Here is a 23,837-nt window from a genome sequence, read left to right on the forward strand (position 1 = left end):
TTCAGTAACTACAATAAATTATTGCACAGTGAAATTAATGGAAAGAGTGGTGGGTTTTTCACAGATTAAGAAGTTATATACAATGTTGTCTTTAGTTGGAAAATTCTAATTGTCTGGATTTATGAACACATGAACAGTTTTCCAAAATAATAATTACCATTTAAAGAGTTTAAGAGTCAGTTATAGCTCTTCCCACCAGAGCTATATATGATGTAACTCAGTTAACATTAAACAGTTAAATTTAATTATAATTACAATATAATTTATCAGGAGCTACAGACCTACACAATCTGTAGAAAAAGAATCAGGAGGCTGATTGGTTTAAATGTTTTTTATGCAGTTTTAAACCTGAGTATCTGACCTCTGGCATTTCTCACTTCAAAGAAAATGGACCATGAGAAGTTATCATTATAACCTACAACATAATACAGTATGATTTTTTTGAAACTCAAAAATAACAAAATCCAATTATACCAGGATGATATCAGGACTAGAACCTCCAAATCCACTTCGTGCTTCCCACGACAATGTGCCCATGGGAGAGCGACAAGGGGATTTGTCTCCCGTCTTGTGCTGTAGTTTTAGTCCCACTTTGTGTCTGTTAAGAGTCTTCAATAACTCTGCTGTTTCTTCTGAGCTCATATTCTCAAAGTAGATCGTGGCACCAACAATTTGATCACCTGTGAAAATAAGACATAAATAAGATAACATCGGATGAATGTTCTAGTTCGAAACATGAAAGTCTTACGTGTTATGAATAAGCAAGGTTGCATTAGATAGCATGTAATCGTCTACCTTCAAATACTCTCCCAGTATGAGCAGCAGGGGATTCTTCTTTCACTTCCTTGACAAAAATCTCTCCATGACCCTTTTGCTCTATTGTAAGCCCATGTTTATCAGGGCCCATCCACTGAGGGAAGAGCACTTCTCTTGTGTCCTCTTCATCAGCCATCTTGAAAAGCAGGAAAAAAGCAAATTAATATAAAGGACATTCTGGCATAAATCAAGGCTTTGTTTTACCAAAAACCCATTAGTCATTTATACGTATAATCATATATACGTTATGTATACATTTTATATATATGTATACACACACACGCACACGCACAGAGAGAGTCAGGTCCATAGGTATTTGGACAGTGACGCACTTTTTGTAATTTTGCCTCTGTACACCACCACAATGGATTTGAAATGAAGCAATCAAGAGGTGATTGAAGTGTAGACTTACAGCTTTAAATCATGGGGTTTAACAAAAATATTGCTTTAACCGTTTAGGAATTACAGCCATTTTTGCTGAGTTCCTCCATTTTCACAGGCTCAAAATTAATTGGACAAACTAACAATCATAAATATTAGGATTATTTTTAATACTTGGATGCAAATCCTTTGCAGTTAATGACTGCCTGAAATCTGGAATCCATGGACATCACCAAATGCTGAGTTTCCTCCCCTGAGATGCTTTGCCAGGCCTTTACTGCAGCTGCCTTCAGTTGCTCCTTGTTTGTGGGCCTTTCTGCTTCAGTTTTGTCTTCAGTAAGTGAAAAGCAAGCTCAATTGGGTTGAGGTCATCAGACATTTAAAAACATTTCATTTCTTTGCCTTAAGAAGCCCCTGGGTTGCTTTTGAGGTATGTTTTGGGTCATTATCCATCTGTACTGTGAATCTCCATCCTATCAGTTTCACAGTATTTGACAGAATCTGAGCAGAAAGTATAGCTCTGTATGCTTCAGAATTCATCCTGCTATTTCTATCATCAGTACCATCATCAATAAACACCAGTGACCCAGTTCCATTGGCAGCCATATGTGCCATGCCATAACACTAGCTCCACATGTTTCACAGATGATGTGGTATGCTTTGTATCATGAGTCCTTCCTCTTCTTCTACATACTCTTCTCTTCCCGTCATTCTGGTACAAGTTAATCTTGCATCAGAACTGGTCAGGCATTGTTTTTTTTTTTTTTTAGCAAAATCTAATCTGGCCTTTCTGTTCTCAAGTGTTACCAGTGGTTTGCATCTTGAGGTAAACCATCTGTATTTACATTCATGAAGGTGTCTCTTGATTGTAGACTTTGACAATAATATGCCTACCTCCTCCAGAGTGTTCTTGACTTGGCTAGATGTTGTGAAGGGGTTTTTCTTTAACAAGGAAAGAATTCTGTGATCATCCACTTCAGTTGTCTTCAGTGGTCTTCCAGACCTTTTGGTGTTGCTGAGCTCGCCAGGGCATTCCTTTTTTTAAAAAGATATATCAGCTTGTTGATTTGGCCATTCAAAGTTTCTGCTATCTCTCTGATAGGTCTGATTTGTTTTTTCAGCCTAATGATGGCCTCCTTCACTTGCTTCGACACCTATTTGGACTCCATATTGAGAGCTGCCATGAACAGCTACCAAATGCAAATTCAACGCTTGGAATCAACTCATGACCTTTTATCTCCTTAATTTGTCATGACATAATAGGGAACCAGGTCACACCTGTCCAAGAAACTGCTTATCAATCAATTTTCCAATTACTTTTGTGAAAATGGAGAGACTCCAGGAATTACAGCCATTTTTTTTACAAAAGGTTAATGCAATTTTTTGTTAAACCCCTTGAAATAAAGCTGAATTTGAAAAAATGTGATCTCTGTGACTTTAACCATGGCATGATCGTTGGTACCAGATGGGCTGGTTTGCGTATTTCAGAAACTACTGATGATCTGGGATTTTCCCACACAACAGTATCTAGAGGTTACAAAGAATGGTGCGAAAAACAAAAAAACATTGTACCCAAATAGCTCAATATGATTGGGATTAGTTAATTTAACTAGCTGACTAAAGAACTGCTAGTAAGTTAGCCTGCATTCAAAATTGGGGTTTCAGAAGCAGAGTCTGAATTGAAGAGTTTCATTCTAAAAAACAGTATTTATATTTTGGGAAATTTTGGCCATTCTTAAAATAACGCCCACTGGCCAAGAGTTCCAGATCATATTCATAAAATTTATTTAAGCACAAGTGTTATGTCAATATAGTGCTAACACACTTTTGTATATAACCAAAACCAAAAATATATCCATGGCAAACAACAGAATCCCATGGGATTAAAGATATCTGTTGGATTTTTAACAATAAATGACAAAAATACAGAGGGGAAAAAATGGATCAGGAAGCTGTCGCAAGGTTGCGATGGACTTTAACAGCAAACATGGCAAGCACATCACACACAACACTGTTAAAAAAACTAGGAGCCAAAGTTAGGAGAGATGACTCCGTGTGTGTTTACCAAGAAATGGCAGTAATGTAGAGGATGTTTTGTAAATTTACATTTTGCTAAAAAGTGTTCATTTCTCCTATGTATGGAGACTTTCTCACATACACACATCATCCACTTTAATAGGAACACCTGTTCACTTATGCAGTTATCCATTCAGCCAATCATATGGCAACAGCACAATGCATAAAATCATGCAAATACAGGTTATGAGCTTCAGTTAATGTTCACATCATTAAAAAGTGTGATCTCTGTGACTTTAACCTTGACGTGGTTGTTGGTACCAGATGGGCTGGTTTGAATATTTCGGAAATTGCTGATCTCCTGGGAATTTCACACACAACAATCTCTAGTGTTTACACAGAATGACGCGAAAAACATCATGTGTGCGGAGGGTCTGCAGGCTCAAATACCTTCTTGATAAGAGAGATCAGATGAAAATGGCCAGAGTGGTTCGAGCTGCCAGGAAGGATATAGTAACTCAATCACTCTTTACAACAGAAGACCACATTGAGTTTCACTCCTGTCAGCCAAGAACAAGAATCTGAGGTTATCATGGGCACAGGCTCACCCAAACTGGACAGTTGAAGATTAGACTGGTCTTTTTCCAGTCTTCAACTGTCCATTCTCGTTTCCACCCACAGAACTGTTGCTCACTGTGTTTTTTTTTTGTTTGTTTGTTTGTTTGTTTTTCGCACCATTCTGTGTAAACTCTACAGAGTGTTGTGTGTTAAAATCCCAGGAGATCAGTAGTTTCTGAAATACTCAAACCAGGCCATCTGGTACCAACAAACATTCCATGGTTAATGTCACAGAGATCACACTCTTTCTTCAATCTAATGTTTGATGTGAATATTAACTGAAGCTCTTGACCTGTATCTGCATGTTTTTATGCATTGTGCTACAGCAACATGATTGGATAACTGCATAAATGAGCAGGTATACAGGTGTGTCTATTAAAGTATACAGAATGGTCAACAATGTGAATGCTATTAGGTTACCAATAGCTTTCTCAGTGAAGTAAAAAGATTGCTAAAAGATTTGAATGTTTGAAAATTTGAATACATATTTGCACTGGACGGGATCACCTCTCCAGAGTTACTGTCACATTTTCTTAAAAACCAGATGTGGACGGTAACACATTTTGCAAAGAAACTCATCTTTTAAGTTTGCCTGTAATGTGAGTGGCCATAATTACTACAATTCAAAAGTGAGAATTAATATAACCCTTTTTCGAAACAAGTTCAATTAAATTCTCAGTCATTTAATTAGTTAGCAGTAGGCCAACCTGTCAAAATATACTCACAGTCATCAAAATATATACCACTGCTAACATTAACTAGGTTAACCAACATACTGTAAAAAGCACACCCCTTGTAGGCACAGGGTGTTAACAAGGAGAGAGGGTCACATCATATTCTCAGTGTTCTCAGACTATATTCTCAATATAGTTATATACTGTATATAAGAAACAAAGTCTTATTTTGCTGAGACAGTTTTTTTTTTACCAATGTCTTGTTTTCTTGCTTTTTATGTCTATCCATTTTTCATGATCATATCATTTAACAGTATTTAATATTGAGTATTTAATTAATTTAATACAATAAATAAAAAAAATAAAAATACAATAAAAAAATTAATTTAATATTATAGTTAAATAGTACAGGCTAATGCTTTTCTTTCTGTGATTAAACTACAATGTAGCATTTGATATTCAACGAATATGCTTACTTCAAATCCTTGAGCTCTCCACTGTTTCCCTTTGAGTTCTCCACTGGACTGGGCTGTACCAGCCCTAGAATCTCTCCCTGAAATTATACAAAACAAAGGATCATTACTTCTCTGTTTGGGTCTATATTAGCATAGTTGGCCACCTCCAAGAAAAAAAAGCTTGACCACACCTCAGAATTTCAGCACACAGAATAATGAATTTAAAGCTGCACATACACATAGTTAAACTACACTGTTCAAAAACACCAATAAAGATGGAAGGTTTTACATTTTAAATGTAATTTTACACAAATATTAAATATATTCAAAATTCAACATTTTAATTACACAAAAAATGCATAATAAAACTGTTATCCGTTTTAAAGTTTCAACCTCACTGTTTTTTTTTCACCAACCTTGTGAGGTCATATCAGTTCAGTACAAGCATCAGCACATAAAGAGCCACGTACTGAGACAAAATAACAAACAATTGTATTACTAGGCATCCAATGTGTAATGCGTATAGCTGCAGGGTTGCCCAGTAAATATGTGGGCCTGCCATTCCAGTTCAAACACAGACATTTCATTGTTTCATTAGTACCACCCCCACTCCCATCCACTCGGCTATTAGCTACATGAGACCTTTTGACTATGAATACACCTACATACATATTTTTACAACACTATGATCCAGACTGTTCTGGTTATAATTTATGTGGACTGACTGCTGGAAAACACCTCAAACTCTTTCTCTAAACTTTTTACTGTAACTTGGGAAATTAGCTAAAATAACCAAAACAATTATCTCCATACAATGTATCTGATTTACTAAAGAAAACAGTAAAATATAAGTATAGACCAAATCAATGTTAAGTCACAACAAAGTTTTTACTACTTTACAACAAGTAATTTACTACTGACTTATTACTGTAAGTTATTAAAAACAATATTTAACTCATTATTAAAAACAGTATTTAACTCATTGTTTAACTCATTGTTAACTCAACTGTAGATAAACAGCTCCAAAACTCTGAGATTTAAGCCCTTCCTATCTGCTTATGCTTACACACACACAGACACACACGACAAATTAAAGGAAACCACAGAAGCTCCTTTGTGCTGTGGGGGGCATTTTGCTGGTGTGGATATAGACCACTTGATACCAAATCAGTAAAGTTATTCTGACTGATCACCTTCATCCTATGGTCAAACATTTCATTGTTTCATCATTTCTTTCCTCACGGGAATGGTCTCTTCCACCCACATCCATCAAAACACCATCTAAGAGATTATCTTTTGGGAGAATGGCACTCCGCCCTCCAGTACAGTTCTAGAGACTTGTAGGATCTTTGCAAAGGCACAGTGAAGCTGTTCTGGAGGCTCATGGTGGCCCAACACTTTTTAGGTGTTGGGCCACAATACACACTTCATGTAGGTTTTTTCCTTTAGTCACTGTGTATATATAAAGAATAAACACAGTACATGCCAAGATCTTTCAAAGATGCTTATAAATACAGCCATCATACAGCAATAATTCCCTTTCTTCCCTTCTTGTCTGTGCACTTCTGACTATGTGAACATGATATGGAGCTTTCCACCTAGCAGCTTGTGACCACATTTGGAACTACAGCTGTCCTGTCCTCCAACCCCTGGGATAGCCTCCTCTCATTCCTTTCTACATTGGTGAGTGTTTTTGTCTGTATTATGAACACTTTTGCTTGACTTGAGTCAATTTTGACTTGAGTCAAATTGACTTGAGTCAAATTGACTTGAGTCAGTTTTCTCCCTTCAACATTATTGCTCCATGCTTAGCTAGTCACTTAAGAATGTTCATTTCTATAGGCTTTGCCTGTGCTAGTCTCTCTTCTCTCTCATCTCTTTTCCCAAGTCAGTCCTTCCTCAGCATTTTCTCCTTGAAATATTCCACATTCCACATGCTAATTTATCTGGCTTGCCACCAATTTATAGCTTCCCTCCACGCATCTTATTTTTTCTTACTACATGGGTCAGACTGCCCCATAATTCAGGCTATACTGAGTGAGTATTCACTAATAACCATGCTACAATACTTGCGCTCACACAGCCAGTGTCTGAATCTCTTGAAAAATGAAACTCTTGAAAGGCTATGTGCTTACTGCTTCATGTAAGTGTTCTGTGATTGGTGTTCACCTCATTGGCCAGAACTGGTGCACTGCCCAATTCCTAGGATCATTAATTTCCTTAAGGGACTGCTAACAGAAGTCCTGTAGTTCTATGAACAATGAATAGCCACCATGATTCCTGCCATTTGGATCCTGTGCCAACATGGTGAGAAGGTTCTAGGGAATGATTGCTGTTCAGTGGCAGTGTTTATTGCATATATGGCATCATATGTCACTATCTCTCAGCATGTGTGTGCACGCACACTAAGAGGAGTCCAGGTGTTAGACAGTCTCCAGGGTTTGTAGAACCACAGTTGCACAAGTAACTAGCATTTTCTTGCTGCATTTTTCTACTGACGATTTGTGAGTGGCAATAAATCTGACCATAACTGCATCTTCCCTCTTTTTCCTAAAGCAAACCATCAAATATAATCCCCTCACACTCCATAGGCAAGTCATGAAACATGACATATCAGAAAATAACAGGATATGATTCAAATCTCTAACTACATGGTTTCATTAACAACCAAATAGTTCAGGCATGAGTTGTATGTACTGAGGCCTGACTTATGTCTTATCTATTGTAACATAGATTTACAACATCTGTGCAGGAACAATCTTACCGTAAAGTAAAGAACTCGATGACAATGACAACCCCAAATTATAACAGATATAAGAGGTTCCCAAACTTTTATAAGTTGTGGCCACAACAGTTAAAAACAACACTTGTAACACAGTAACTACACTGGTAATCATAGAAAATAGGCCACCTATAATGTAAATTTAAAAACGCCTCACACTGATTAGCAAAGAAGTTGCCCAATCAGTTCCTCAAAAAAGTCTACTTGATGTAAATAATTATTTATTATTTATATAATTTATACTATTTGTAATATATTTATATATTCATTTATTATTTAGTTCAAATGATATTCATGATACAAGAGAGCGACGGAGAGTGACTGAGAGCAGGCGCACGAGAGAAGAACGCGAGAGAGAGATAGGGACCGTGTGCACTACCACTGCACTCCACTGGAGGGCTGCGACCCACAGGTTAATAAACCACCACTGCACAATTATAATGGTGATTTAAAGTGGTGTCATGTAGCAGAAAGCATGAATCTTCAGTTAATGTCTTTTTGAGGTTTAAGGTTTTAAACTCTCACAATCAGGCTCAGAGTTCATAATGAACAAAAGTTTAAATTATGCATCACGCATCAGTGTAACTCATATTCATGCATTAGTCTTCAATGACCACTTATTCTGATCTGGGTCACGGTGAATCCAGAATCTATGCTAGGAAAACTGGACGCAAGGCAGGATTGCACCCTGGACAGGGCACCAGTCAGCCACAAGTCATGTCATTATGTAAATTATAATGTAAAGCATCCAAAATTGAGGAATATGTACAATTTTATTACCAAAATCCAGTCCATAATATTCTTAAGTCTTGATAATTACTAGGTAGAATACAATACAACTAATCATAACAGTAACAGTCCAGCTGACAAGTTATAAGATCACTTCACAACAACCAGACATGCAAAACTCAGTCCTGCCAACCCCATGCACCTGGCCTGGTGGTTAGCATAAAGCCCTGTACATACACACACTCCAGTTTCTACCCCGACAGACTTCACTGCACTGCCTGGCGTCAGAGAGCAAACAACATTTTTAATCACTTTCTAACTACTATTAAAATTATTTGAAAAGTGTTGACACTTCATTTATTTGTACAAACTTTTCGGTACTTTTTATTTTCGGCCAAAAAAAAGGTTATTTTTGACCATTTTCAATGCCATACCTAATAAACAGAGTTATCTGATGTTAACTGTATATTTGCCTAATGTTAGCTAAGATATATTGATGGATTTTATTTCACATTAATGAACTCAAAACATTCATCCATTTACTCTACTTTCTTTCAAGAGGGAAAGCTGAGGTGAGAGCACCAGCTAAAATATTACTAATGTGAGATGTGGGAAGGGGCAGGGCTTCTAGGGTGTGGCAGTTAATACCAGAGAGATCAAAACACCTGCACAATTATTAATCCTTTTAGATTGGTATGTCAGTTGGCTCATCTGCTGTTTTTACTTGGAGAGAAAAAAAAAAAAAGACTTTTCTTTTTTTCTTTTTGCATATTTTTAAGTGGTAACTTGTAACAATACTTTGCTGATAAAATGTGTAGCTCCTATTCAAAACATGTGAAGGCTGGCAGGTCTGCAAGACAAACAAAATACAGTGATGTCTACCCTCAAATATGGCTACAACAAATGAGCATCGTATCATGGCATTTTCTAACAGATGCTAGATGCCCTTGTAAAAGCTAAGAGCAAACTGTGCAAATTAGTTGCTGTCTACAGAGTGGATAAACTCTTAGTCCTAAACTCTTCTTGTTCTCTCTATTCTATGAAACATTTATAAACTATAACGGTCTTTAAAGTCTCCTAACTCAAAAGGACCAGTGGAATTTGTGTATTCCACATCTGAAGCGAGGCTTATTATTTCTAATGTCTGCCATGGGTATATACAAAAGCAACAGGAGGGGAAACCTAGCAGTGCTGCATTTCAACTCCCAGCAAGTGTAGGGGTGGCTTGTTATTCCTCTCCTGTGTCAAGCATGTTTTGTCACAATGCCAGAACAGTCTCCTCACCTCCCTTTTAACCAACGTACATGTTTTCAGGGCTTTGACAAATTCCTGGCAATAGGTCCAAGGACTATAAGTGGGAGGAGAAATAAGTACATGTTTATCTTTTGTAATTTAAATATATTTCGCCTGGTGATTATAGGATGAAAAGAAAATGAATTGAGTGAGAGGAGCTAAAAAGAGACAGAGAATAAATAACTGCCAGAAAAAAAGCAGGCACGTTTGAATAATTATGGTACTGTATCACAGAGAGTAGGCCTACATGTTTCTGGTACATATGTACTATTCTCTGTTATCTTTATAAAGTGGTGGTGTTGAGCTTTAAATCAAAGTTCAAGCAAACAGTGTCACATGGGGAAGCTGACATTGTGAACAGGTGGCCAAGTCATAGTATGAGGGGAGCAGAGCGGGTAAGAAGTGTCAAATTTCTTAGTGCAAGCCTTTTACTGCAGTCAAGCATGGTTTTCATGGCCAACATTCCATGCTTTGGTTTAATAATTTACCTGTGATTTACTATTTGATATTTTAAAGGCTTTAGTGGCACGTGTTGATTCTGACACTTTATAATAAATGCTGTTAAGACTGACACTGTTAAGATAATAATGAAAATAGAAAGGTGTCCTAATAAAAAATGAACATGGTTGATGTTACAACCTATGTGATTTCATATACATTTTCTATATATATATTATATTATATTATATTTTTAAGAATTTAACAAGAAATCGTATGGTAGCAACCACAGCAGAACAATGAACAGATGGTATAAACTGTCAGGTGCTCCTCTGTAAGAATGATTTTAACCAAAATCTGAAGCTTTTTAACATAAAAAGAAAAACAAGGAACGCACCGGGTGCTCAAGCACTACCGGACACCCTCCTCTTCCACACCTCTCTTCTGTTTTCTGAAAAAAATGTAAAGGGGAAATGTGCATAATTAGACATAGCAGAGATTACAAAGATTGTGTATAAATTAAATAAGTTATATCCCTGCTATCCAGTGTTGAGAATGTGGTAACTATATAGATTTAACAAAACAATTACTGTCATTACTTTTCATATTAGTAATGCACATAAAAATCTGGAAATACTATAGTGCTTTAAGCTGCTGAAACAGGAAAACTTTTTTCCTTTTCCTTCAAAACGGGGCCCCACCCTTTGCTCTCCACTTTCTCTGCTTTGCCCTCAGAGGGCGACAGTGACTGAAACAGATCCTGCACAAACGTAATACCGACAGCATTCCTTTACACAACCCTGAGCCTTTATCTGAACCACCCACACCCAAACGTCCCATTCCAATGTTTTTATGAAACAATTGTTGCACTGGTTTTTTTTTCAGCAATTTAATTCCCACACATGGTGAAATTGTTAGTTAATTATTAAGCAGGTTTAAATAATGAGATAAGCTAAAAATATGCCCTGTAAATAAACATATACACCTACTGTGTTGTACCAGATCTAACTGTTTTGTCAAGCCAATTAAAAACCCATAGATCAAAAACAGAGTTTCTTAAAAACCTTAAGATGTATAGAGCCTGGTTAAATGTTAATTTCATATCATATTCAAGTTAATTTAACTAATACATAGCAGCCGTCACAGTGTTAATTATATGGAGACTATTGCAATCATCAAATCGTGCAAATTCCATATTTGCATACCCAATCTTTCAGTCATACTCTATAACAGCACAACATATAATGAAGCATACTACATTATCCAACAAGCTATGCCTTGCTTAAACTAAACAATACAGCCTATCCTTTAGGTTTTCATGAAGTCTTTAGCAGATGAATGCTCGGTTTTGTGTTGTACCTCTGGCATTGGTTTTGAAACCTCGACAATGTCAGCAACTAGTCAAAGCAAACATTATCAGTTGTAAAGATTCTTCCACGAAAACTGTACCACATTGTCAGTATGACTTTTCACCACTCACTAAACATAAGTAGTTGCTGAGGTGTAGATGTAGATGAACTGATAGTTATAATTGGCTATGTCAATGTAATAAAAGTAAAGCAACATGTGATTAAAATTATAATGTGATTTGTGGCTCTTTTTTTTTTTTTTTTACTAGTTATTTCTTAAAGCTCAACAAGTCTCAAGATATATGAGCCACCACAAGCTGGTGACTGACAACAAAGAAATGTCTGTTTTATGGCCGCAATTGCATGTTGGAAAAATGTATGGAATGTGTTGGCTGCTTAGAAGTGCCTTTTAGTGTGTTAAAACAATGATAAAAGTAATGTAATGTGGAAAAGTTATGCTAAAGTTATCTCTGCCAGTAAATACAAAGCCAATTTAGTGCTAAAAGCTGCCATTTGTGTTTTGGGAAATCTTATTGGTGTTTAATACCAGTATATGTGGTATTATATGTGCAAATGAACACACTGTAGTTGAACAAAATATTTTTACATAGATGTGTGCACTACATGTACTGTGGTAATATCAAATGTAATTCAATGTTGTAAACAAATAAAAAATATTTTATTTTGCAGGTGTGCCATGCTAACAGATGATTAGATGGTTACCTAACACTGAACAGATTTGTCGTGTTGCAGGTTTTCTAAGCCATTATATTATTGCCCTTGATTTAACATTAGCACAGATTTTCATACTTAACCCACAGCACTATGTCAAAAAGTTAATGAGACAGGAAGAAAATGTCTCTAAAACAATGAATGATGATAACTGAGAAAGGTTTTTAAGACAGCTTCATGGTGTTTTCTGTTCCTTTTTATGAACAGTTCCTTTTTTCAAGACAAGTCCCCGGGGCAACAGAAAAGGGACAAAAACATCCCACCTCATTCACTGACAATGAAAACAAATGCTGCAGTCAGCACAGACACGTATTAGCCAGTGGAAACCTGCCCATGACTGCACCACAGAACAACTGTAATTAAGTCTCTCTACCGTGGTTTACTTTTACCTCCTAATGACCATTCAGAACACAGAGAAAACAGCAATTTAGATGACTGTAAATACAGCTATACTCCATGTCTTAAAGACCTATACTAGAATTTTAACATACAATCAACAGAAATACTGGTTTAGTTTATAATAATTACATACATTTTCTTCAAATACAATTACATTACTTATTACTATTGTAATAATCTAAATAATTATCCTAATAATAATTATTAATGTAATAACCCAAATAAAATCTGTAAAACATCTGGAAAATGTTATGCAATGAGGACTATTTCATTAATTATATCAGATTTTATACCTTATCAAGATACAGCCATTGGAATGGGTGGCTTTCACTATGTTGGCACTATCGACAGCTCAGAACTGTTCATCGACAACAACAGAGAGGAATGTCCCTGTTGCTCATGTCTCAACTGTGCAAATTTCAATATCATCCATGATTATGAAACCACAGTCAGGACCGCTCACGATTCTGCTGTTTCATTATAACGCTAGTTATTCCAGAGCCGCGACTGAAATAGACATGGATGTGTGGTGATAAAGGCCAGGCTGGATGAGCTTGTCATTGTGTTTGCATAGAACAACATGAGGCAGAGCAGCTGTGTACACTCAAAAGACTGACATACAAGAGACTTCTACTTATTTATATTAATTCTGCTGCTACTGTGCTAAAACTGGAGCCAACAAATTACAACGATGGCCCCCAAGATCTTACATAGAAGTGCAAGAGCTTACATAAAAATAATTGGGGCAATATAAGATCAAATATATATATAAACTGCGTAATAAACATGTGGCTTAAGAATTTGCGAGGTAAAGAAAAATGGCCTTGTGACATGTAAGCAATCTATGATGCATCCTACACATCACATCATGCATCTAAAGTGTCGGACACACCCTATGTTTATTTAAAAAAAAAAAAAAAACACTGCCAAGAGCACGCCATCTATTCAGTGCTCACTGCAAAGAGAGTTGAGGGCCCCACCCTGGCCTCCAGTCCCACACATTCCTCGATGTAGCCGTCAGGCCAGCTGGAATAGAGCCCAGCCTCTCCTACAGTGACTAACTCCAAAGCAACGTCCTACACTCGGTCTGATCACTTTGTTCACACAGTGAAAATGTATCATCAAAACAGGATATTCTTATTCTGTTAGTGGAATTTTGGTATTGATAACCATGAAAGACATGCATCCTCAGGTGATAAATATGCTGGATCTATGATGTAAAAAAGCATCTGTATTTCGGTGACACTCCATATTACATGCTGATTCACTTATGGAAAATTAAGAATAATTACTACTTTAATTGCTCTGCCAGACCAACTAAACTGAAAACCCAGAGGATCAACTACATCCTCTGCGAAGTGCTTCTATTCTGACATAGAATAGAAAAAGGCAATGAACACAAGCACAGAGTGTACAATAAGCAATAATCAAATCACTAAGCTCAAAGATATTTCAGAGGAAGCTTAGAAAGCCATAAAGTAACATTTTATTGAGGCAGTAACACAACATACAGTCTAAAAAAGAACAATGTATACCATGCTGAAGAAGTGAAGGTATTACACCCTGCAAATGGATGTTTTTACTGACAGGACTTTTAGGCAAATGGCAGGTCTAGTGGCTAGTTTGAACAGTTAATTAGTGTTAACTATTTAGTGTCAAAAACTAATCAACTGAAGACTGATCCTACATGAAAACACAACATATTAAAATGAGTTCAATAAGGTGTGCAGTTAGCAACTTTATATATATATATATATATATATATATATATAATTAAAATTATAACAATGAGAAAATAGAATTCAAAATGAAGGTGAAATGCATCATACATACATCATAAAAAGCCTCTCAAAATATGCAAATATTTAAATACTGACCACTAATCCACACTACTGTTAGCATTTTAGGTATTTAATGTGCACTGCTAATAAAAGTCTATGTTATTAGCCATACATGTAGAATTTGTCCATATGTTTAAGGATTACGCCATGCCTGACATACAACAAGGCGTTTTAGCACCATTTTGTTCTGCTACACTGGGTGTGAAAAACAGAGAAGAAGGAAATTCTTGTTCAATCATGCCTAGTGTCATATACCATGCTATTACAGACAACTTTATTCTGTACATACCTGAGGTTTTGTGAATGGAATGTTCATAAATCTTAAAGATAACTGCCAGTGAAATACAGTAAACAAGAGCCTGTCATTTATCTCTTTAATAAAAGTTTTCAGAGCTTTGATAACCTAAGGCAAATGCAGCATAGACCTGCAAAACATGTCTGCTGACTTCTGCCCCTAACATAAACTGTATTTGCTGTTTCAAACTCTGACAATTCCTGTAATCCAGTAGTCAAGACTGGATTATGTTGGACCACTAAAATGATTTGCAAGGAAAGGGTGTTGAACATGATGCCACTGGAATCCACTGACATTGAACACATTATACAATGTTCATCTTGTTGCAACAGTTCTGTCAATAAATCAGGCGGGCATGACAATGCAAGTTGAAAAAGAGCTAATGTGGATCATTTAAAACATTCATATGTTGGCTAACCATGAAGGACTAAATGCTATTCTAATCTTTTGTTCATGTTTATTCTTGCATGGATTACGCCCACGATTTTATACTGCTCATGATGTTACCACACCCCTTAATACCCAGCAGCTAAATGCAACAGTGTATTTAGCTATCTTTTTCCATGCTGTAAGGTCTAATGTGATGCATAAGCAGACTATATTTACACTTAATTTTCTTATTTAAAACTTATTTTCTTTCCTTGACCATGAGTATTACACTTAGGTTAGTCATCCACTATTAGTTCCTAATTCTGCTTACCAAAACATAAGGGGAAATAATACTAAAAGTACTTAAAACTGATCCACAAATAAATTCCATCATATGTATATCATACTATTGCTTGCAACAGAATCAGGCCACATGGAAAATTGTGTGATTCTGAGTCACTAAAATGTTGGCATAGCTAGGTCATTGGTCAACTGTTCCTAACATTCAGAGTCAGTATTTCTCAACCCTGGCTTATTTTGGACAGGCTGAAACATAGCGAAATAATGCAACAACGACAGAAGTCTCAAATGCTTGGAGGCATCAAAATTACATCTGATCATCATACGTTTATACATGCCTGCTACAACCAGTTCAAATCATTTAACTGTGGTGAACAGTCAAAATAAAGACAAGTTTCTAGATTACTGCATGTCTGAATGCTCTCATTAATCATGGGACTATTTGATCCTTAAAAAACTGGCAAACAATAATTACTCCACTCGGTGGTTAAGAGGGTTGGTCCTCATCTACTGTTCCCCACATGGTGAAGATGGCAAACCCTCTATAAGCCTGTAAGGAAATGACAGAGGAAGTGTGCACGAGTCCAAACTCTTTCCGTTTCACACTGGTACAGCAAACTCCTCAAAAGCACCCATCCTTTCTACACTATCAGCAGGAGAATGTGGTTACTCTATCTAAGACCAGTTCCATTGAGCAAGGATGCTTCAGCCACAACTCGGGACCTGAATTTAGACTGCAGCATCCAGTATAAATCATTAAGAATTGCAATCTGATCACCCATCTTATAGTACTGAAACACATACGCAATCAACAACCTAATAACAACAAGATAACGGCTGACTGTTGAATCTTGATGGATCCTTAAATGTCATACGTCCTCATACAAAGTTATCTATGACAAACTCAAAAAGCACCATTTAAAAATGGAAATATTTTATTTATCTTGGACAGACTATTAACAGGTCAGCAGGCATTGACAGGGAGAGGCTTGACTGCAAAGGAGAACAAGAAGGGTGTGGCAGTGAATGGGGATGGGATCGAAATACACAGTTCCTCAGCTGATTCAAAGTTTTACTAAAAAAAAAAAAAAAAAAAAAAGAAAGAAAAAACCCTGATTCTACATTCCAGACTGACTTTCGACTTTTTCAAAATGAAAACTTTTGCAACTTTGATTCTGTTGCTTATGCTCACTGACACACAAACACACACTCTTTATTTAAAGGTTTGCCTTTAGGCCAGTCTGTCTAAAGTAAACTTCAAGTAAGAGCGGAGTGTGAATAAAATCTCTCATTTTTGTTTCTTCTAGCAAGCTGTGCATTTTCCCCCTGTGTGCTTCAGACCTGGTTTCAATTAGTAAGTCTTTCCAAACCACCACATTCCATCACCCACCCGCCCTCTTCCAGCCGCCCCTCCTCCTCTCTCTCACTCTCCACACCCTGGCCACAATCCTGAGGCAAGAAGAATCAAGGCATAAAATGGAGAGAAGTATCAAAACTCCACCAATTTTGGTACATTTAAACTTCACTTATTACATTTGGTTTAATAAAACCTCTCTACGTGTACTATACCATGACCAAGACACACGGCTTAAGAAAAAAACATCCATTTTTAAAGCCAGTTAGCCTAACATTGAAAAATGTCCCGGAGGAGGGGGGGAGAAAAAAAAAAAAAAACTGGGCTGTAACCACATTTGGTAAACTGTGCGAGTGACTATATTACACGCACGAATACATGGTAGAAACAAAAGACAACGCTTATTTTTAAGAAGATTTTCGATTAAACAAGTAGTATTACATAATATCACTAGAGTTGTAAAGTTTAAAAACTTTTCCTGCCGCCACTCTAAGTGCGTGCGCAGTTCAGTCGCTCGCGCGAGCCACACCGACTTCATCCACGTTGCACCGCCACGCTGAACAGGACTGCTGGAAGTTTTTTTTTTTTTTTTTCCGACTGCAGGGGTGTGGAGACAGTGTTTGCATGACATGCAAAGTATAAAAAAAATTTCCCTTACAATTAGTTGGCAAAGCACATGTTTGGCTAGGGCTTGCTTTAAGCATTTCGTCATCTCTTACAAACTTTAAGCCCCTTCTCGCGCTCGTTCTGCCTTTTGAAATAGGATTCATCACTATTCAGTATTTTACAGGTTACACTGAAAAAGAACACTTCAGACTCATAGTTCTCAGAAAAAGATGCGTAACAGGCATGTCAGTTGTGCAAACGCATACACACCCACTGTCCCTCGTGCTCACAGCTGCACCTCCTGAGGGCTTCCTATAGAAGCGTTTATGAATAGCAATCTATTCATGGCGCACTATAACCATTCCTTTAACTCCTTACTTGTGCTACATTTTTCCTACTGAAAATGTACACTTAATTACAAAGTGCATGGGTTTGCTTGCAAAGTAGTTAGACTGTTAGGGAAACGTAAACAGGACTTTTTCCTACCTGGGAGCAGTTCACTGCTTCCAAACAGCTTTAACACCTTGGCATGAGCATCCTCCGCTGCGCATGCCTTTCTGCCACAGCCGCGAAAAGTTTTCTCTCCCAACCGTCCGATGCTGTCTGAGTCGTGGTTTTAGATTACTTTCTTTGCCTTTAATGACTTTTCTTTTTTTCTTCTTCTTCCTCTCTCCCTCCCTCCCTCTCTCTCTTTCTCTCCCTCTCACTTTTTTTCCTCTCTCTTTGCTGTGCAGTCGTAACTTCGGGCTGTGGAGAATGGCTGAGTACAGGGCAGGGCACAGATCTTCACTGGGAAGGAGGGAAGAAGGGAGGGATGAGTGCAGGGAGGGAACTGGAGCAGGGAGTGGTCGGTTTCAGCCCACCCACTGCTCTCCCAGCCATGTAGTCGCCACGCATTCACAATTGCAATAATGATCCAAATCACTAAGCTTAGTTTAGGGCCTAAACTTTCACAGAATATAGTTTAACCAAAATATGTTAATAATACAAAACTAAATTATTTATATAAAGTATATAGTATATGATGAAAATGATAGGGTAAACGTTACACTGTGCTTGTGCTGCAGCTAGACACCTTAATTAAATACTTCACTTGTACTACCAGTTTTTATTCACCCCTGTGTACCATCTTAAGTTAAAAAGATAACCATCAGTAGCCTGAACAGCCAAACAACCAACGTGGTTACAGGGTTGGTTATACCGCTGTCATTGCTTCCTCTCAGATCGTAAACAACACTCACGTTTGGATACTAGACAACAGTGACTTCATGATATTACCATCATGGTAGGCTAAAATCTATTATCTATCAATAGCTCAACAGTGAAACGTTTAGGGTTGAGCAATGCATTATATCATGAGGTCTTAATAGCATAATGAGAATGTTGTGGGGCAAACTATTTTACACATGCACACACAACTTAAAGACAGGCAACTGCATTCATGATTTTTTTCCCCAAACATTTCACAAGTCCCTAATGCCATGCTTGGTTCATGTCGTGTTTCCTCCAAATACCAGACAAAAAGTTGTAACCCTTTCATTCAAACCAAAAAACACTATCTATCTGTCATCTGTCCTTTTGTATAATTTGGATAATGTGTGCTTAGTCTATCTACTTTTAGATTCTTCTCTAATATATCAGTTCAAATGGAGAGTCTGGGGGCATGTTGCTCTGTGTAATCAACAGACATGACTATCACTGATAGGCATCACTGTGCTAGAAAGAAATAAGCCCCAGCCTTGTTTTTCCAAACCATTCTGTATTTTTCTTGTGACCACCGGTGGCCAAAAATCCAAAACAGTGTGCGTGTGTGTAATTCCCCCCTGTATTAAATATGTTTTGATAAAGGCTTATGGTTGAAATGTGTTCCTAAGACAAATGAAACTAGTTAATGCACTAAAATAAAATCTAAAATTTTATTTCTGAATCAAAATGCATCATCATCATAATCATCATCATTTTCACTTAAATATGTACATTTTAATTAACTTTGAATTGTTACTGCAAACAGGTACTTTTCATTTATAACATATCTATTTTTCATAAAGTTCGTAATTTTATGTAGTTTTCTGTTTTTTTATCATGATACATATACCTGCAACTACTTGAGCATAGCAGCCTACAAGTCATTATATAGAGTATAGGCTATTTATATCACTTTCAGAAAGGAACTGATATCTTCTTAACACATTTGTTGCTATAAATGGAATTTCTGTGTCTGACCTTCAAAGGCATATAGTAGATTTTTGTCCCCTAAAATGTTCTTTACATAGATTGCTTACAGTCCTCCCCTATAAACATAAATTCCAATTGTTATCCAGCTAAGGTAGCTAATTGCTAGCTAGGTGCAAACTTGGGACATCTATATATGAATAATTTAACAGTTTACATCCAAGTCTACTATTCAGATTTAAACCACGGCCACTAAACCCATTACCTTAGTTTAGATTTGGTGTGGAGTATCCAGGGGTGGGCAAAATGTCAAAAAAAAAAAAAAAATAGTGTACCATAGTAATGGACAATTCCATAAAGTGCAGTATATGAAATAGCTTTTTGTTTTGCTGCTGTTTCATTAACAAAATGCCAGCAAATCCATACAGCCCCATAAAGAAAGATTACAAGTTGAACAATTATAATTATAAAAATAATGAAACCACTGGTAAAATCAGGAAATAATTTTTAACATCAAATCAGCTACTTGTTAGAGTAAGTAACAATGAACTCTGTGTTCTGTAAGTGTTGATACCCACAACACTTTTACAAAAGCATATCATGAAGTAATTCATTGCAATGTCAATACCAATTCATATTACCTGGCCCATTCCTGCATGTTCTGCTATTATCAGTTGTTGAAATAATTAAACTACTCAACAGTCTAACTTACAACTTCAAAAGGAAATTTATCAACATATGGAATCACAGACAAATAACTGAACACTGATAAGTCAACAAGTTTATATAATTTCCTTATGTATTAAAAGTAATTTATATATTTTTTATTTTTTACTAATGTCACAACAATTTGGGAAATAACATGTAACAAATAACTGGATTACAAGATGACATGTTTTTACCCTTGTGCCCAGGTTCAAGTCAAAAATTACCCATTTAAATGTTTTACTAAAAATGATTTTTCTAATAACGTTAGACATTAAGTATTAATCAGTTTCTCTAATTAAAATTGTTTTTCTAAAGTTACATTTATATTATGTAGATTATGTACAATTGTTCTATCTTAAAAGGAGTATCACCAAGAATAACAAAGGGGCCCCTTTCCATCAACAATGCTCTTATTCCTAATAATCTTAATGAGTAACATATGCTGAGTATTTAAAAAATAGCTTTGAAATTGCATTGATATACAATCAAAATAGAGGATTTCTGCGCACCTTACTCATACTCTTGTTTGAAGAGGAATACAGAAATACAGGGGGAAAAAAAAACCCACTGTGCCAGGGACTCTAAATGAACCATGCATTCCCCTATCCAGAGATAACTTTCTCTAAGCACAATAAGTCTTATGTCATATTACCTGTTAGAGAGAGAATTCAAATGATATTCTGTTATCTTATGAATATTTTTATTACTAGCTTTCTTTTCTTTTCTTTTCTTTTCTTTTCACTCTTGGCATCAGATAATTTGCAACATAAACAGCAGCTACATAAATTGATTTTTTTTTTTTTTTTAAAACATATGTAACATTGAGCACAGTAATTTTAATATATTTTATATGGTATGCACAATGGGAATATGAATTTTAAATAGAAAATAAGCCTCAAGTGTTGTCAGCAGTGTTCCATTTGGAACTGTGCATGAACTGAAAGGTTTACAGAATTTATAAGGATTTCTTAAAGCTGTTGTATTATTTTTAAGCAAGCAATATTTGATCAAGAAAATTTGAAAGAAATATATCGAGAACTGTTGCATTCAAAAGGAAACTAAAACCTACCCTTTCACAACACAGGCTGTGTACATTATCAGCTTTATATTACTAGATGATATATCTGTGAAGCTACTCATCCTGTTTGTAATATTATTTAGAGATTTCTTTTTTTTTTTTACTATTTTAAGTTTCAATTTCAAAACCCTACTGCTGCCTTCGCTATTGTAAAAATAGTCGCTTACGAAGGCCTCAAGCTGCTTTCTCAGAACACTGACTGTGTTCCATTGTTCTAACCTTCAATCTTTAGAAACCAGTTATGGCTTTCTGTCCAGCTAAATGTTTTATATGCAAGATGTTTTGTGCAATACTTCTGCAGCTGAACATCAATGTGCAGATCACATTAAATTGGTGCAAAAACATAATGCAAAATGTTACAGTGCCAACTACAAAAGCTACAAGTTACATTTAACCCAACAGTATTTTCCCAGGATGTTCATTTCTCTAGCATGCCTTCTTGTAAAAATGAAGAGAAATCATTTTAATGGTCTTGCAAAATATTTTGCTGCCTCATACAGTATTACTTGCACAGCAGTGAGGAAACTTCATACTAGTCATTAATTGACCAGATACTGACTCAGACACATTACAGGAGACATACACATACAGTAATTTCCTTGTAAACAGGTTATGTCTGTGTGTGTGTGTGTGTGTGTGTGTGTGTGTGTGTGCGATTGTGTGTGAGTGTGTGAGAGAGAGAGAGAGAGAGAGAGAGAGAGAGAGAGATAGAGAAGAATAAAGGCACTCCTTCAACAAATCCATGCCACACCCATATTCAGCACAGAGAAATAGCAAACAGCAGATGAATTCAGTAAACAGAGAGGGAGTTATTATACAGCCTGTCCTTGCAGAGAACAGCAGGGCGTGGCACGACACTATAGGTGAAGAAAAACAAAATGAAGAAATACTCCTGGCAGATATCTTACCATGCATAAAAACCTTGATCTGTGGAGCGAAGCCTTTCATGAAAAAAGGTTATATTCTTCTCCTGAGAAGCAGATGGTTTTGCAACAGTTGACACTGTATGACTATTTCTTTGTTAGTTTTACTGTATTCTTGAGAGTTTTATCTCTTGAGGATATCATCATGTGGATTACAAAATGGCAAAAAAAAAAATGCCAAAGAAAAAAATTCAAGTTTTTTCTAAAGGGGTGGAGCAGTTTCAGGCCGTTGCAAAAAAGAAGAATGAGCACTCTGGTGTTATGGCAGTTCGGAGAGATTCATCACTCGAAGTGATCCATGCTTTTAGTTAATGCAAACTGTTTATGCACATAATGTTGGGCTCAGCATTAAAAACTTAATATCAAGTATTTTAATACTGATATGTGGGAAAGGGTGTGTTTCCTGGTGAGCAGAGCATAGGTGTGTCTGCTTATGTGCACTACAGCAAACTGTTGGTGTGTCAGGATGAGTCATCCTGTATGACTACAATACATGCTGTGCCACTTGTGCAGAGAGCGAAGCAAAGGAAAAGAACAAGGAGGGGCAGAGAAGGCTGAATTTTTAGGGTGTGTCCTAGGATCAACTTCACGGGATAAGAAGAAAAACTTTCAAAGTTTTTTTTTATAGGGTAAATGAAACAGTGGAGAATAAAACAAAATATATATAGAAAGTTTATACTCCAGTCCTGTCGTGTAAGTTTTTGGTTGAATGGCTGTGGTGTACTGCTTTTCCTAGTCAATTAAAACAATTGTATTGCTATTCATTTAACCGTAAACTGCTGAAAAGGCTGCACTTATCATAATGATACATAAAAACAGCGCAAAAAACAAATCCCTGTCCAGGCCAACAAAGCAAGCAGTGTATTTACACAGGAGGAGCATGTGCTTCTGTTTCATATCATTTGATAGATCATGGGATACTGTCTGTCCTAACAACACAGAGAGGCTTACACTACTTCAAACACAAACATAAGTTCAGCATATTTTCATGAAGCAGAGATATACATTTTGACATTTTTCTGTTTGATTACATGGTCTTAGTCTTGTTAGAAGTATTAAAATTTGATCTTTTCCAACTTGAGTAGATTTTTATTAGCATATCTTGCCAACTAAAAGTTGGATCATTTCATGTCATGTGGCAATTATGTTGATTAAGACATTTTGTAGTGATGTAAACTTTTGGGCCATATTGTAGACTATTATCGTGGGCACATGTGAATTTCATTAGCTGGTTGTTTTTACTGAGAACAACAGGAAAACTGTGGAATCAGGCCATCACACGCCTCTTGAATTGGACAAAGGAAACAGAACATCAAATGACTGTTTGCACCAAAGAGCACTTTTCAGTTTTGCAAGAAACTTAATTGAGAACTGAGTTCTGGTTTAGCACCTTTTGTAAGGCTTGCACCAACTTTACCTAGGAAAGCACATTCCAGTTTAACTGTCTTCAGCGAAGAATGCTTACTATACCACTGGTATGTACCTTTCTTTTCACTTACACATGGAGGT

The 23,837-nt window shown here is 36.5% G+C and overlaps 1 protein-coding gene across 7 annotated transcripts in view; it reads right to left on the bottom strand.

The window, feature by feature from the left end:
* Nucleotides 1-18,213, bottom strand: part of ahnak (AHNAK nucleoprotein) — a 40,134-nt gene extending 21,921 nt beyond the window's left edge. For 4 of the 7 annotated variants that reach the window (XM_053235327.1, XM_053235328.1, XM_053235329.1 and 1 more), the window contains exons 1-5: nt 17,934-18,213; nt 10,600-10,653; nt 4,982-5,058; nt 796-952; nt 475-680 (exon numbers count right to left, since the gene is read on the bottom strand). In XM_053235327.1, the coding sequence (XP_053091302.1) occupies nt 475-680; nt 796-952 (363 nt within the window). In that variant the 5' untranslated portion in view covers nt 4,982-5,058; nt 10,600-10,653; nt 17,934-18,213. Of the gene's footprint in view, nt 1-474; nt 681-795; nt 953-2,091; nt 2,233-4,981; nt 5,059-10,599; nt 10,654-17,933 lie in introns of all 7 variants that reach the window. The other 3 variants (XM_053235323.1, XM_053235325.1, XM_053235324.1) reach the window with 3 other exon arrangements.
* Nucleotides 18,214-23,837: the final 5,624 nt, after the last annotated feature.

The sequence above is a fragment of the Pangasianodon hypophthalmus genome, chromosome 7, assembly GCF_027358585.1.
Source record: "Pangasianodon hypophthalmus isolate fPanHyp1 chromosome 7, fPanHyp1.pri, whole genome shotgun sequence".
In the NCBI taxonomy this organism is placed as follows: domain Eukaryota; kingdom Metazoa; phylum Chordata; class Actinopteri; order Siluriformes; family Pangasiidae; genus Pangasianodon; species Pangasianodon hypophthalmus.